Source organism: Centropristis striata, chromosome 18 (genome assembly GCF_030273125.1).
Source record: "Centropristis striata isolate RG_2023a ecotype Rhode Island chromosome 18, C.striata_1.0, whole genome shotgun sequence".
In the NCBI taxonomy this organism is placed as follows: domain Eukaryota; kingdom Metazoa; phylum Chordata; class Actinopteri; order Perciformes; family Serranidae; genus Centropristis; species Centropristis striata.
The window spans coordinates 29,492,455-29,506,347 of NC_081534.1; the positions used below are offsets into that span (position 1 = coordinate 29,492,455).

General features: G+C 36.0%; 1 protein-coding gene across 4 annotated transcripts in view; it reads right to left on the reverse strand.

Moving 5' to 3' along the window:
• Window positions 1-8,259: 8,259 nt before the first annotated feature.
• gtf3c2 (general transcription factor IIIC, polypeptide 2, beta) overlaps window positions 8,260-13,893 on the reverse strand; it is a 38,227-nt gene continuing 32,593 nt past the window's right edge. For all 4 annotated transcript variants that reach the window (XM_059357021.1, XM_059357019.1, XM_059357020.1 and 1 more), the window contains 2 exons: window positions 13,310-13,417; window positions 8,260-10,559 (listed from right to left, as the gene is read on the reverse strand). In XM_059357021.1, coding sequence (XP_059213004.1) covers window positions 10,359-10,559; window positions 13,310-13,417 — 309 coding nt within the window. In that variant the 3' untranslated portion in view covers window positions 8,260-10,358. The remainder of the gene's footprint in view (window positions 10,560-13,309; window positions 13,418-13,893) is intronic.

Here is a 13,893-nt window from a genome sequence, read left to right on the forward strand (position 1 = left end):
TTGGTTAGTTTGTGCGTTATTGTTAGTTCAGATTCACCAAATTCACCCCAAAACACAAACAAACCAATCGAGGCAGAAAAGCTACCAGATTCTATTGATAAAAACAGTAATTTTAATTTGCAGAAAACTGGAGTTGCTGGTCCACTGCTGCCTCAATTGGCTTTTTGTTGTTGTTATTGTTTATATTGTGTATTGACTTTGGTGAATCTGAACTGAACTGAAACTCTTTAAAGCAGCAAAGTGACACAATAACACAAACAAACCAATCAGGGCAGCAAAGCTACCAGACTCCATTGACAAAAACAGTAATTTTAATTTGCAGAACACTGGAGTTGCTGGTCTACTGCTACCTCGATTGGTTAGTTTGTGTGTGTTACTGTTTATTCAGATTCACCAAATTCCCCATCATAACACAAACAAACCAATCGAGGCAGCAAAGCCACCAGACTCCATTGACAAAAACGGTAATTTTACCTCACAGTACATGGCAGTTGCTGGTCTAATGCTGCCTCAATTGGTTTGTTTGTTTGTGTTATTGTTTATATTATGTGTTGACTTTGGTGTTTTTAACAGTTAATTCAGATTCACCAAAGTCACACAATAACACACAGAAACTAACCAATCGAGGCAGCAGTAGACCAACAACTGCCATGTGAGTTAAAAATACTGTTTTTGTCAATGGAGTCTGGTGGCTTTAAAGAAAGTTTCCCGCTGAAAAAGGTGTCTGGTGTCAAGGTAAATTTTTATATTAAAGAAGGTAGCATGGAGCTTTAATCAAATGACATGAGAAGAATTAGGGTGAGGCTACTTACCAGGTTAATAAGGTGCTGGCTTTTAAAGAAATCTATCAAAAATTAATGAAAGAAAGTCCTGAAGAAAACATTTTGGCCAAAATGTCGGTCCTGTCCTGGAAATATGCAACAGTGCCATGAAACCTCCTACATCTGACTCCTTATTGACATTTGAATCTCTGACCATAAATATGAGACAACAGCATATTAGGGCAACTGCAAGAAGATGAAAAAAATGAAAGGGAAAAAACTCAGAATTTATGAGATCAAGATTGGAAATTAACAAACAGAAAACTGACACATTTCAGGGAAAAACTTGATTATTCTCTGAGATAAGAAGCATAAGAACAAATAAAGTACTACAATATAGATATAGATTGAGGCAAGTACTGCAGTCAAAGACAGCAGCTGAAATAGAAGCCATGAATAATAGAAAAAGTCAACATAATCAACATTTAAAAATATATAAAACAACTGGTTGCTTTTTTCTTTTCCTACAATGGTCTTCATATGCCATCATACATTACGGCACTATTTAGGATAAATGAAAAACTTTCTATAAATGGACCTATTTGTTGACCAGATTTGCTCGTGAGCTTACAGCTAGTTTATATAAAGTTGATTGAGAAAATAATTTTACGTGTTCTTCATGTTTGTCCATGCACAAAGTTCTTCTGACAAAAGGTTTGCATTAATATAAACATGACATTTAGGAGCAGCAGGGGTCTGTCCTGGGCACCTTTTTTAAAGCACAAAAGTAATAACAGGACAAGGATAGTATGAGGACTGTTAACATCTAGATTATTAAACAAATATAATATATATGCAACTATTTCAGTCTGTCCAAGTGGGATAAAAGTAGCTGCTGCTGGTTGAAAACACTGCCTGATTTTTAGTATTTCGTGTAAATTAAGAAAACTGCCAATAGGACAACACTTATTTTCTACTGCAACTTCCCTAATAATGCCACTCGTTCACTATAATAATGCAAATTCCTAAAATACGAGCATGCAGCTAAACTGTTAGCATGGAGCGCCTGATGTCATGATCTACCAGAGACACATGGATGACTTTAACGTCCAACTTTACCAAAATGCCGTCTAGCGGACACTCACTCTACAGCTCACTGCCATCTGTCCATTAACTGCTTCCCTCTAACAGTCACACATGAACCTACTACTCTAACTGACTACAAGTTACATTTACAAGAGTTTTATTTGGCAAAAACTTTACTTCTTGACTTGAACTTATAGCAGACATCATGGTAATTCTTACCACACTGATAGTATTGATTTTTTTTTTTTTTTAATTGGGGTTGTATGAGGTACTTATCCATAGTCAGTGTATTACTTACAGTAGGAGCACCAGCACCAAAGATGAAAACCAGTTTAAAGTGAAGACTATATTTTGAATATTTTCACTGCTTTACCTCATTGTTAGACATCACTTTCCACTGGAGAAAAGAAGATCTGAAGCTGTTATCTAAGCTTTCTTCAAAGCCACCAGACTCCATTGACAAAAACAGTAATTTTACCTTGCAGGACATTGGAGCTATTGGTCTAATGCTGTTTTGGCCAGTTAGTTAGTTTCTCTTGTTGTGTGACTTTTGTGTTTTAAAGGGTAGTTCAGATTAACTAAAGTCACACAATAACACAAAGTAACGAACGAATCGAGGCAGCAATAGACCAGCAACTCCATCGTTCTGCAGGCTAAAATTAGTGTTTTTTTAGCCTTTTTAGAGTTTGGTGGCTTTGAAGCGAGTATAGATGCATAACACACGGCTTCAGCTCCCCATCATATAGGGCTGTCTGACAGCAAGTTAAAGTGGTAAAGTGGTAAGTGATATTCTTATGTGGGCTTCTTATCTCGGTGGCTAAAAAACAACTTGCTGCTGCTTTAATTAAAACCAACAGAATGTACAAAATATAAATTTTGACCATACTGTTGGAAGATCGAAAGCAGAGGGTGTAAACCTGCTAACCGGTCATGATAAAGAAATGATGGTGAGGTGTTAGTATGGGAGGATTAACCATTTGAAGACACATTTTAATCTACATTTTCCTGCAATATTTGTCTCTGAGCAGAACTGAAACAGCCGCTATTAAAATCATTAGAAGACTGATGCATACATGCATCTTATGGACCTGCAAATTATTCAGATTTAGAGGGAAAATGTTAAGCATTTTGTCCATTTATGTCCTAGAGCAGTTTATTTCCCATTTGACCAAGAGACCAGGCGTTAAACCAATGGTATCCTGACCTAAACTGTTGTATTACTCCCTTTAAGCATTGTCCCGTACCTCCTCATACCACGCTGGCTACAAGTGTCTGTTTAGATAATAATTCAGCTAAATGTTGACTTGACCAATCTCTCTACTGTACTGTAATCTGTTCCGTGTTATCAAATCATGCCAAAGATGACGAGTCTCCATTTCAGAGGGCAAAGAAAAGTAGATTTGGTCAAATTTGATAGAAATATGAAAAGTTTTTCTTTAAGATACAAACAGCCTCAAAACTGAACTCATTAAGGGCTATTTTTTTTTTGGTGGTAGTTCCTTTGACATTTTGTTGCGTTGCGGGCATTCACAACTTTCAAGTCTGTCTTTAGTGTGCATCCTGGCAGGAAGTGGGCTCTGTATGGATAAGTGTCAGACTGGGGAAGAAGTCTGAGGGCAGAAATGATTTAGTCCTTCAGTCAGACGATTAGTTTCACCTTCACACCGTCATCCATCCATCCATCCATCCATCTAATCTATCTCTCCTTCCTGCTGGAGCTTCAGTGTTACAATCCATCTACTGCAACGTGTCGCTCTGTTCCACCAGCTTTCAACTGTCTAACTGTCTAACTGGCCATCCATCCATCCATCCATCCATCCATCCATCCGTCCATCCATCCATCCATCCATCCGTCCAGCTTGCACGATTTGGAAAAAACTACCTAATTCGGATTACTTTGACCGACATTTCAATTTAAATATGATTCAAGATATTAATATATTAATGTCATTCTTATTTTCCTTGAAAAATATATTAAAATGATCCAAGTTTTGGCCTATTTCCAAGGATTTCTACCAAAATCGACCAAAGATTTTCTCTTATGTCTTTAGAATATGATTTGTAGGCCAGGATGTCTGTGTAAAATACCAAATATAGATATAAATATAAATGTATCATAACGATGCAAATTCTGTAGAATAATGCACTACTCCATATTGTAATTTAGCTAAAATATTGAATAATTGTTCATCCATGTTTTGCAAGTCTGTGGGCCTCGTTTTTTGCTGGATTTTGAACATAAAAGCCCAAAAAAGTAAGGGGCGCTTACAGCACTTTCAAAATAAAATAAATCTTGATTTTAACCCAATTTAGCCCCTGGGGGCGGCTGCAAATATTTCTGGGGTTCTGGTGTAGTCAGTGAATATTTAAATAACAGATATCCAGGATAAGACTTCCTTTTTTGTGTAGCATTTGTTGTTTAAGGTCCGACTAGAAACTTTTTCAATCATTTCTGTAAAAAGCCCAATGGATTCCCAGAATTTCATGGATACATTCCACTTCTTTTGCTCTTCACATAGACTGTTTAGCTCTATGCAACCAAAGCCTGCTCAGACATGATTGGCCTATAATACTTAGACTACAAACAGAAACCAGAAGGCTGCTGATACCACAATCCTGTCCTGTTAACAATAATAATAATGCATTACATTCATAAAGCGCTTACTGCAACAATTGCCTGCAGATTCAGCATTCATATCACCTCCTTCTCCCTATACTTAATTTATGTCCTGACACCTCAACCCTCATATCAACACATTTCATTGCTTACACATTATATTTTCTCGCCTTTATCCCTTTCCTATTATTCCAGCTTTCACCCAGTGCAGCTCCCAGTCATTTATCATGCGGTGCTTCGGCTCCCAGCGACACACGAAGCAACAGAGTCCAGCTCACAGCCTTTCAGGCAACGCAGCTTAGCTGAATGCATCGCTGAGACACTAAAGACTCTAAAATCATAGTCTACAAACCAATGGGTGACATCACAGAGGCTACATCCACTTATTTATACAGTCTGTGACTCAAACTTTGTTTTTGATAAAAATCAATTATCCTGAAGCCACGTAGGTTTGATTTATATCAGTAATCTGGTTCCAACCGGTCATTAGAGACTTTATTCATCAGCAAAACAATCCTGAAGGTTCAGTAAATTTTAATGTTTGCAGGTACTTTAAAAAGAAGTTCTACAATTCCATCATTTGAAAGTCTAATATTTCATGACAAATGGTAAAAACTCCACCTGCTATTTAAGCTATGCAATATTATAAAAATTGGTAACGCTTTATATTAAGGTCCTTGTAATAACCATTAATTAACAAGTAATAAGGCCCTAGTAAGTCCTTACAAGATACTTATTAACATTATTGTGTGTTTATAAGCTTATATAAGTGTTAATAATGGCATTACAAACACCCATGACCCACCCATTATGTCTCTGCCATGCCTTTATTAATCTTATTTTGTTTGCTTATTGATATTAAAATATACTTTATTGCTCATCTATTATAAGTTAACTATGCTTTTTGCAACTACCGGATCTAAACAATGCCTTATTACTTGTTAATTAATGGTTATTAAGGACCTTATTATAAAGCGTTACCTAAAAATCTATTAAAAAGTGTTGATTTACTATATTGTTTCCAAGTTCAACTTTGACTCGACATTAATATTTTTTTTTTATTACAAAAACATTTATTATTATGTAACATTTGAAAACAACAAAAGAGCAAGTGCTGTACATGTTGATGCTTTCATAACAGTTATTATGATTTACACATTAATGAAAATATATAAAAAATGATCCATGTTTCATCGCTGCAGCTCACCATCAACTTTCCAGCAACCTCAATTTTTTCAGAATATTGCATTCTCTAGTTATTTAGTTCGTCATTAAATTGAGCAAATGGCCAGAAGGCGTTACTGGAGGATGAACAAAATGAGTTTAGTCTCTGGGGAGGAGAAGTAAATAGTGACAAAGTGACATTTTGGGCTGATTTGATGGCGGCACTAGTTGGGGACGATCATGGCGTCATTGACATCATCAGACTTTCTAGGGACCACGACAACCAGCCAGTTCTGGTGGGTATTAGTTAATAAATATGGACTTAAAGAGAATAATTCTGATAAGAAAAGCCAACGAGCCAGTTGGTTGACATGCCTGTAATGTTCCGCAGCTACTATAAAAGTGTTGATGTTCTTAGTCGCTCTCAGAGAACGGACAGTTGTACATTGTAAACGCCTCGTCGACGCCCATTCTGATCCAGATACTTGCATGGTTGTTAGCTGTTATTCAATATCATGTACAGTAAGAAGTTTCTCGTTCAACTGCCAATCAGAATACGTTGATATACCGTGCGGAGGATTAATCAAAGAAAAGATATCTTCTTTAAAATTCTATATTTTCACCAGTTTTTAAGGAGATCCTGTATATTTAAATACAATGTCTTTTCTTTTGGAATTATGCAAAATGAGAATAAATATGGACCCAACAAAGCTAAAACAAAGTGAATGTAAGACAGACCAATGCATTTTACTGTACTAGTTTTGATAAATCCTGAAGTTTTTTCTCTCCTGGCTGCAGCGTGGAGCAGAAGTCTTTCTTTACGGTTATTTTCATTCCAGAAAAACACATTTCCTGTTTGTTCCCTACGGAAGTCTAATGTTTGAGAATGCTCTGTATTGTGCTGTTGCTGTCCGTGACAATTATACTCCGTGTGACTGTTGTAAATATGTCAAATATTGTGTATTTTCTGTGTATGATTTTGTGTATACATGTGTAAATACACTTCTCTCCCTTGTACAATCGGTCCGATTTGTCTATGTGTTCTGGTGATGTTGCATAAAGCCACATGTCACATCTGTGATGTTTGATATTTCATTTTTATGTGTGGAAAGAGTTTTTTTTGTAAAGTGAAATAAAAGATTGCAGATGATGGAAAGAGGCTGGATTATTTTAGACATGTCCATTGACTCAATGAGGCAACGAGGTCACTTTCATTTTAAAGTTGTTCCAAACAAACATAGACTGTATATAGGTCAGAAGTAGTGTTTCCATCAACAAATTTTAATGCATATTTTGAAGATTACATGAGAAAAGCTTGATGGAAACCCCAAAATCTGTTAAAATTTTCAAAAATGAGCATTAAAGTTTTTACGATTGAGGTAGTTTAAGGTAGATACGTTTTTGAAAAAATAGTTAATACTCCAAACAGGAGATGGAAACGCTTTTTGGGAATAAATTCTGACGTAGCGAACATTTAACTCACATGACTGATCAGCTGTTTCCTCTGACATGAAAGAACATTATAAGTTACCAAGGTAATTTCAATTCCTCCATTTTCTCTCTGATCAGCAACGTCTTTTTTTCCCTCTCTACTTCTCCTGTTTACTGACCGGTTAGCCTGCAGCAACACATTACACTGCCATCTGCTGACCAAAGTACATTACTGCAGCTTTGTTTATTAGCTCTACACCAGTTGATGGAAACGTCCCAAATTTACATTTTTTTTAATGCAACATTTTCAAATTTCGCTTTAAAATTCTCTTCGACTTTTATGGACTTAAACCTGCATTCTCGCTAATGGCCAACAGGAGGCGACTCCACTGGATGCAAAAATAACTCACAATGTATCAAAGTATTATATATATTATATAGTATATATATATATATATATTGTGGATTATCAAATGACCCTATTTCTCACTTGATTTATTATATCAGTAAACATTCTTATAATGAGTTTATGGTCTTAATTGTTAGTGTCAAGACTACTTTAATACAGCATGATGTTCATTTTGTAAATTATGGTCCTGTTTAGAGTAAAATAGACGATAAAGCAGAATATGTTTTAGGGTAGTGATTGACAAGTTGCTACCATGGCACACTTCATAGAAATTTTACCTTTTCAATTGACATTTTGGTTGCCTAAAAATGTCTTGTTTAGCATTTAGTTTTTCCAAAAGACACTCTAAAATTGTTGTCTACGAACCAATGGGTGACATCACAGTGGCTACATCCACTTATTTCATACAGTCTGTGACTCAAACTTGGTTTTTGATAAAAATCAATTATCCTGAAGCCATGTAGTTTTGATTTATATCAGTAATCTGGTTCCAACCGGTCATTAGAGACTTTATTCATCAGCAAATGAATCCTGAAGGTTCAGCAGCACCTGTTCTGGGGCTTTCAGTTGTAAAACATGGTCTTCATCAGCTGATGTGCTAGTGCACGTTTAAATTTGAATGTTCGCAGGTATTTTAATAAGAAGTTCTACAATTCCATCATTTGAAAGTCTAATATTTCATTACAAATGGCAAAAATAAGCTATGCAATATTATTAAAATCGATTAAAAACAGTGTTGATCTTGTTTCCAAGTTCAAGAGTAAACTGTGACTCTAGACATCAATATTTTTTATTTTTTTATTACAAAAACATTTATTATTATGTACCATTTCAAAACAACAAAAGAGCAAGTGCTGTACATGTTGATGCTTTCATAACAGTTATTATGATTTACACATTAATGACAATATATCAGAAATGAACCATGTTTCATGACTGACAACATCATCATTCATTCTGAAACTGTCGCTGTAAATAATTGGAAAAAACTAAACAAAAGGAAAATTTTCAAAGACCCCTAATTGAACTTAGAGTTTTAAACAACCTCTAAAAAAGAGACAGCTGCGTCTGTAAACAATAATATGTTCCAACGTGTTTTGGAGACGCTAAAAAAATAAATTAGGTCATGTCACAATACAGCAGCTGTCCTGGTTAAATAATGAATGAAAACCTTTGAATCAGCAGAATAACAAGAAGTAGAAGTTTAACAAGGAAAGAAACAACAACAAAAAATACCTAAAATTTGTTGTTTATAAACATTACATCCAGCAGAGTTACAATAAAAAAATATTTCAAGTATTTCCCCTCAGTTATAGCCTGAGTTTTTATTATTAAGATAAAAGACAAAAACGGAAAAAATTAAAAAACACAGCAGCGGAATTTAGATTAAAGGAACAGCTCACCTAAAAGCAATTAAATTACATTAAATTAAATTAGTATAAATACAGAACTCACCTCACTACGCTGTCTGTGGTCCCAGGAAAATGTTCCGTAACCTTTTCAAACTCCTTCACAGGAAGATAATTCAGAAATGCAGCTATTTGTGCAAGAGTCAAGCAAAAAATTGCTGGGTTTGGGTTCCCAAGAACACATTTTTTGCATGTTTTATAACCTTTTTGCTGTCATTTGTTCAGTTTCCATCAAAGTCTGTTTTCTTGCACACTCTGCTCTCCTAAATGTAATTTCAAGAAGACATATTCTCGGACTAGAGAGCCTAAGGAGGTGAGAACTGTTTAAACTGTTTCAATTATTTTTGGGTGAACTATTCCTTGAAATATAGGAATAGGAACAAATGTGATGTTTTGAAACTCAGCACAGTTTTAAAACGTGGAACGAGATTTTAGAGAAAAATTCGGGAAGTGTATCTTTAAGGCACTATAAAAAAACAAACTAATAAAAATAGTTTCAATCATTGTAATGATTGTTGTGCTGTAGACAATAATCGTTACAATGAGTTGAAGTACGATGCTGCTGTTATTGTTGGTGGAAATACACAAATCAACAAAAACTGCAGTGGAATGTTTTGCTGCTTAACAAAATCAAAACTTTGCTAAAATAACAAGTTTTTAGTTTACCCAGTTTCTCACATTTTGCAACTCAAGAAACAATTGTTGACACACAGGAAAATAAAGAGTTATCAAACTGACATAAGCGGAAAAAATAGGAAAAATTGTGTCCATATTTTGAATGTTTTCACTTGTTTAGAAACCAAACAAAAGGTTCATGTTTGTTGCAGCTGTAACCGACCTCACAGTGATGTCACAGTGCATTTATGCATCACTGAGGACACATATAACCACCAGAAGACAGAAAAAAAACAAGAATTTTTGTTGTTGTTGTCAATTAAAAAGCTGCAGGTATTGATCACAAAGTTAAAGTTATAGCAGTGGATGCAGCTGATGACTTTAATTTTATTTTTAATGTTACCTTGGCCTGTTGTCAACAAATAGATTCACTGCCATTTACAGTTTATCTGCCAACTAAGAGAAACTGGAGCAACCTAAAAACTCGACTCAGAATCAATAATCATTAGGTGGAAACTGCTCATGAGGTGTGTTTAAAGCGAGGCACTAAACCGCCAGCTGCTCAAACTTCTTGGAAGCAAATAAACTGCCAGGTTTGATAACAATGAGATGTCCGTGTGGGAAGCAAAAAGGTGTTTAGCTGAGTGGAAACGTGACTTTTAGAGCGTGGAGGTTTCAAGAACATGTTCAGAGTTCATGAAAGAGTGTTATTGAACAGAAAACTGCCCCGACACAACCATCCCTGGCTGATCAAACCCAGTAGAAAAACAGCAGTATACTGAATGTGCTGATGAAATATTGTTTTTTTATCATAAAAATACTTTGTTTCGGTCTCTCGTGTTTTAGTGTTCCACCTTGTGATTCTGCTATAGCTGGTCGGTGACCGTCCGGACGGCCTCCTGCTGCTCTTTGGGGGAGTAGAGTTCGTTAAACTGCTCCTGGTGCTCGCTGATGATCTTCTGGGCGTGAGAGCTGATCATCGTCCTCAGACAGATGAGTCTGACCAGCCCCGTCTGGCCTCCGCACACCAGCCAGGTGTGGCAGCGCATGTTGGGGTTGAAGCGGATCTGAGGAGAGGAGGAAGATTATTAACCCTTAATAGGGCACTCAAATTTCACTTAGGGCACTCAAAAATTCAAAATTTCAACCCTAGAGAATAATGGATGATATTACATACAGCCAGAATGTGTAAAAAAAAACCCATACAGAACAGAGGAAGGGGGGTAATATTTTGAGAAAAAAGTTTACGAGATTAAAGTGGCAAATCTACGAGAAAAAAATGTGCAGAGTTATGAGATTTACAGTGGTGAATCTGCGAGAAAAAAGTTGCTTTTCCCCCCACTTTTTTCTTGTAAATCTGTGACTTTTTTTCGCGCAGATTTGCCACTTTAAATCTCTTAAATCTGAGACTTTTTTTCTTGTATATTTGCCACTTTAATCTAGTAAATTTGCAACTTTTTTCTCGAGATATCCACTGAAGTTACCAAATAGAGTTCTTCGCCTGATAAAGGGTTAGCAGTAAAGATTATCGTCTGTTCTCACAATATCTGCAGGAGGTCAGTTCCATTTAAATACCTTTAATTTATCGCTCTGATGGCGCAGATGATTTTGTACCTGGTTGTATTTGGCTCAACACTATAGAGAAGATATTGGTATATATTGTTATGAAACTAGAAAACTAAAGGAGTCAGTCGGTACCATTAGTCATGATGTCTTGTTGGTAACGGTGCAGAATAAAGCTCCGGTTAGTGTGATGATGTTAATCCTAATAGTAGCATTTTATTGTAGTGAGACTTGGCCTCACTGTATAAAACAGAATGCAATCATTTTCAAACCCCACATTGAATCGAATACAGTACAAAGACAAGAAATGTAATGATCAAACTGATAAACCTCCTTTTTCTGTTTTTTTTAAGTGTTACACAGCGACCAAACTTTTTTTTTAATCAGAGTCTAAGTTGTTGCATGACTTTTTGTGTTGATATAATTTATTACACAGATTTAGTCTTAAATCTTGACATTTTTAACCACTTGAGATTGATAAAGATGGCGAAAGACACAAAGATCATAAGGAATGGATGGAGAACACTTTTGTTCTCAAAACTGCTCAGAAACCGCTTTTTTCCCTCGCTTGAATTTATCCTAATTTTGGAGCGATATTTCACCCCCTTCCAGACAAAATATCACAACTTGGATCATAAAGTTTTACATGATACCTGTATCTAGGCTATAGCTTTAAAACTTAAACAACTACAGCCTCTGAAAGAAAAGAGGTGGCAGTTGGGATTAAAATATTTGAGATTAAAATGGCGCTTTTAGCCAAAAGTTTGTATGCCTGCTAAATGCAGTTTTAATGACTTATCCACCCAGACAAACATGCAAAAAAAAAAGAAAACACCACATATCTGGAATTTATGGCTCAAAATAGTGAGCTTTAGTCTGAAGGATAAGGACAGGTATAATGTGTCATCAGCGTAATGTGGAAACTGAAGAGCAGTGGACCAAGTATTGATCCCTGAGGGACGCCATATATCAGTTTGCTAGACTCTTTTTTTTTTGCCTTGATGACTGCTATTCCTTCTGCTTGAGTTATTGTTATTCTAAACTAATAATACTTTTATTTGAGTATTTCCTGTCTCTCTTGGCGAGTCGATATCCCCGCCACCTTTCTTTACTGACGCTCATCTATCCCTCTCTTCATCACTATAAATCCTCCCGGTGTGCCTCTTCTTTTTTCCGTTTTTTTCCTCCCTTCCTTTTCCTGAGTCAGTCTCTTCCTCTCTCTAATCCATTTATCCCCTTCAGACAAAAAGCCAGTCAAAGACCCAGCGGCGCTTTGTTTTTCAGATTGTCCCGTGAAGTGCCCGTCCATCATCTCATCCCAGAGGGCACGGCGACACCCTCCACTCTGCCCCTCTTAAAATTAAACACATCAAATCCTCAAATGGCTGCTCTCCATCTCCCCCTCCCTCCGTACACCGAGGGTGACATTTTTCTCATTTTACACATCATTACATTCAGCCCGTCTTTATAGCTGCCCATCAGAGGAGGAGAGAGAGGAGGAAGAGGCTCTTCCTCCTCTCTCTCCTCCTTTCTCTTCCGTTAGAGAGTTTATCTTTTGCTTCCCTCCTTTTTCAGGTGGTGTTGCAGCAGGAGTCTGATGATACCTGATGATACCACAACTGTGTGTGTGTGTGTGTGTGTGTGTGTGTGTTCTTGTACATCCTTAATAGTGAGGACCGGAACACGTTTTTTAACCAACAGAGTGAGGACATTTTTGCAAAGTGAGGACATATCAGCCGGTCCTCACTTCTTTAAAGAGATTTCAGACTTTGTTTTAAGGATTAAAGGTTACATGATAATGATAATTAACTGAAACTGTATTGTGTGGTTACAAAACTAACTAAAATTATAGTGAAAATGTCCTTCGTTTTCGTCTTTGTCAACTTTTTTCATACATAATGAAGATGGATAAGACAAAGGAAATAAAGGAAAAATTTACTGTGACCTCTTTTAATCTCCCACCCAACAAATACCCCATTACAAAAAAACTACAACTAATAAAAACTGAAGTAAAACTAAAGCATTTCAAAAAAAATAAATACTAAATTAAAACTAGCAAACTCGCTCTAAAAACTCATTGAAACTAATTGAATTTGAAAACAAAAATTCACAACAAAATTAAAACTAAAACTAATGAAAAATCCAAAACTATTACAACATTGCAAGGGAATTAACTACTACAATGAGGGTCCTCACAAAGATAGAAGTACAAGAGTGTGTGTGTGTGTGTGTGTGTTTGTGTATGTGATGATACCTTGTGTAGTGCAGCTAGTGGCAGATCATCCAAGTTCAACTTTGTCTTCATCTCAGTGGCTCTCATGCGTTTCCACAGAGCTCGCTTCTCACTTCCTGCAAACGTCCGCTGGAGTCGGAGGAGATCATTATTATATTGTTACAAGTGCTGCATGTATAATTTTTAACATACTATAACTATGGAGATGATAATTAGATAAAAGTTATTACAAATATTCTTGTTCCCTGCATTGTTCACCAAATACAATAAATCACATTACATGTATTGCCTATTTAGAAGTCATTTGCTTTAGTTTGATACTCATTTAACAGTTTTATGAAACCAATAATTTGTTTTTTATGTCAACAATTGTGACACAATTGATTTAATCATCATAACTGATGAATGAATCCAATTGATGCTCTCACATTTACACTATTCTGTCTTTATTATATTCTGTCACTTGATATTCATTGTTTTATGTGAGTTTGCCCAGTGGCTTTTGGCAGTTTACAAAAAGATTAGACAAAGTTTTGGTGTTTTTCTGCAGATTGGATCGCCCAGAACAGTCTAAATGCAATTCAAACTGCTTTTTCATCAGGATA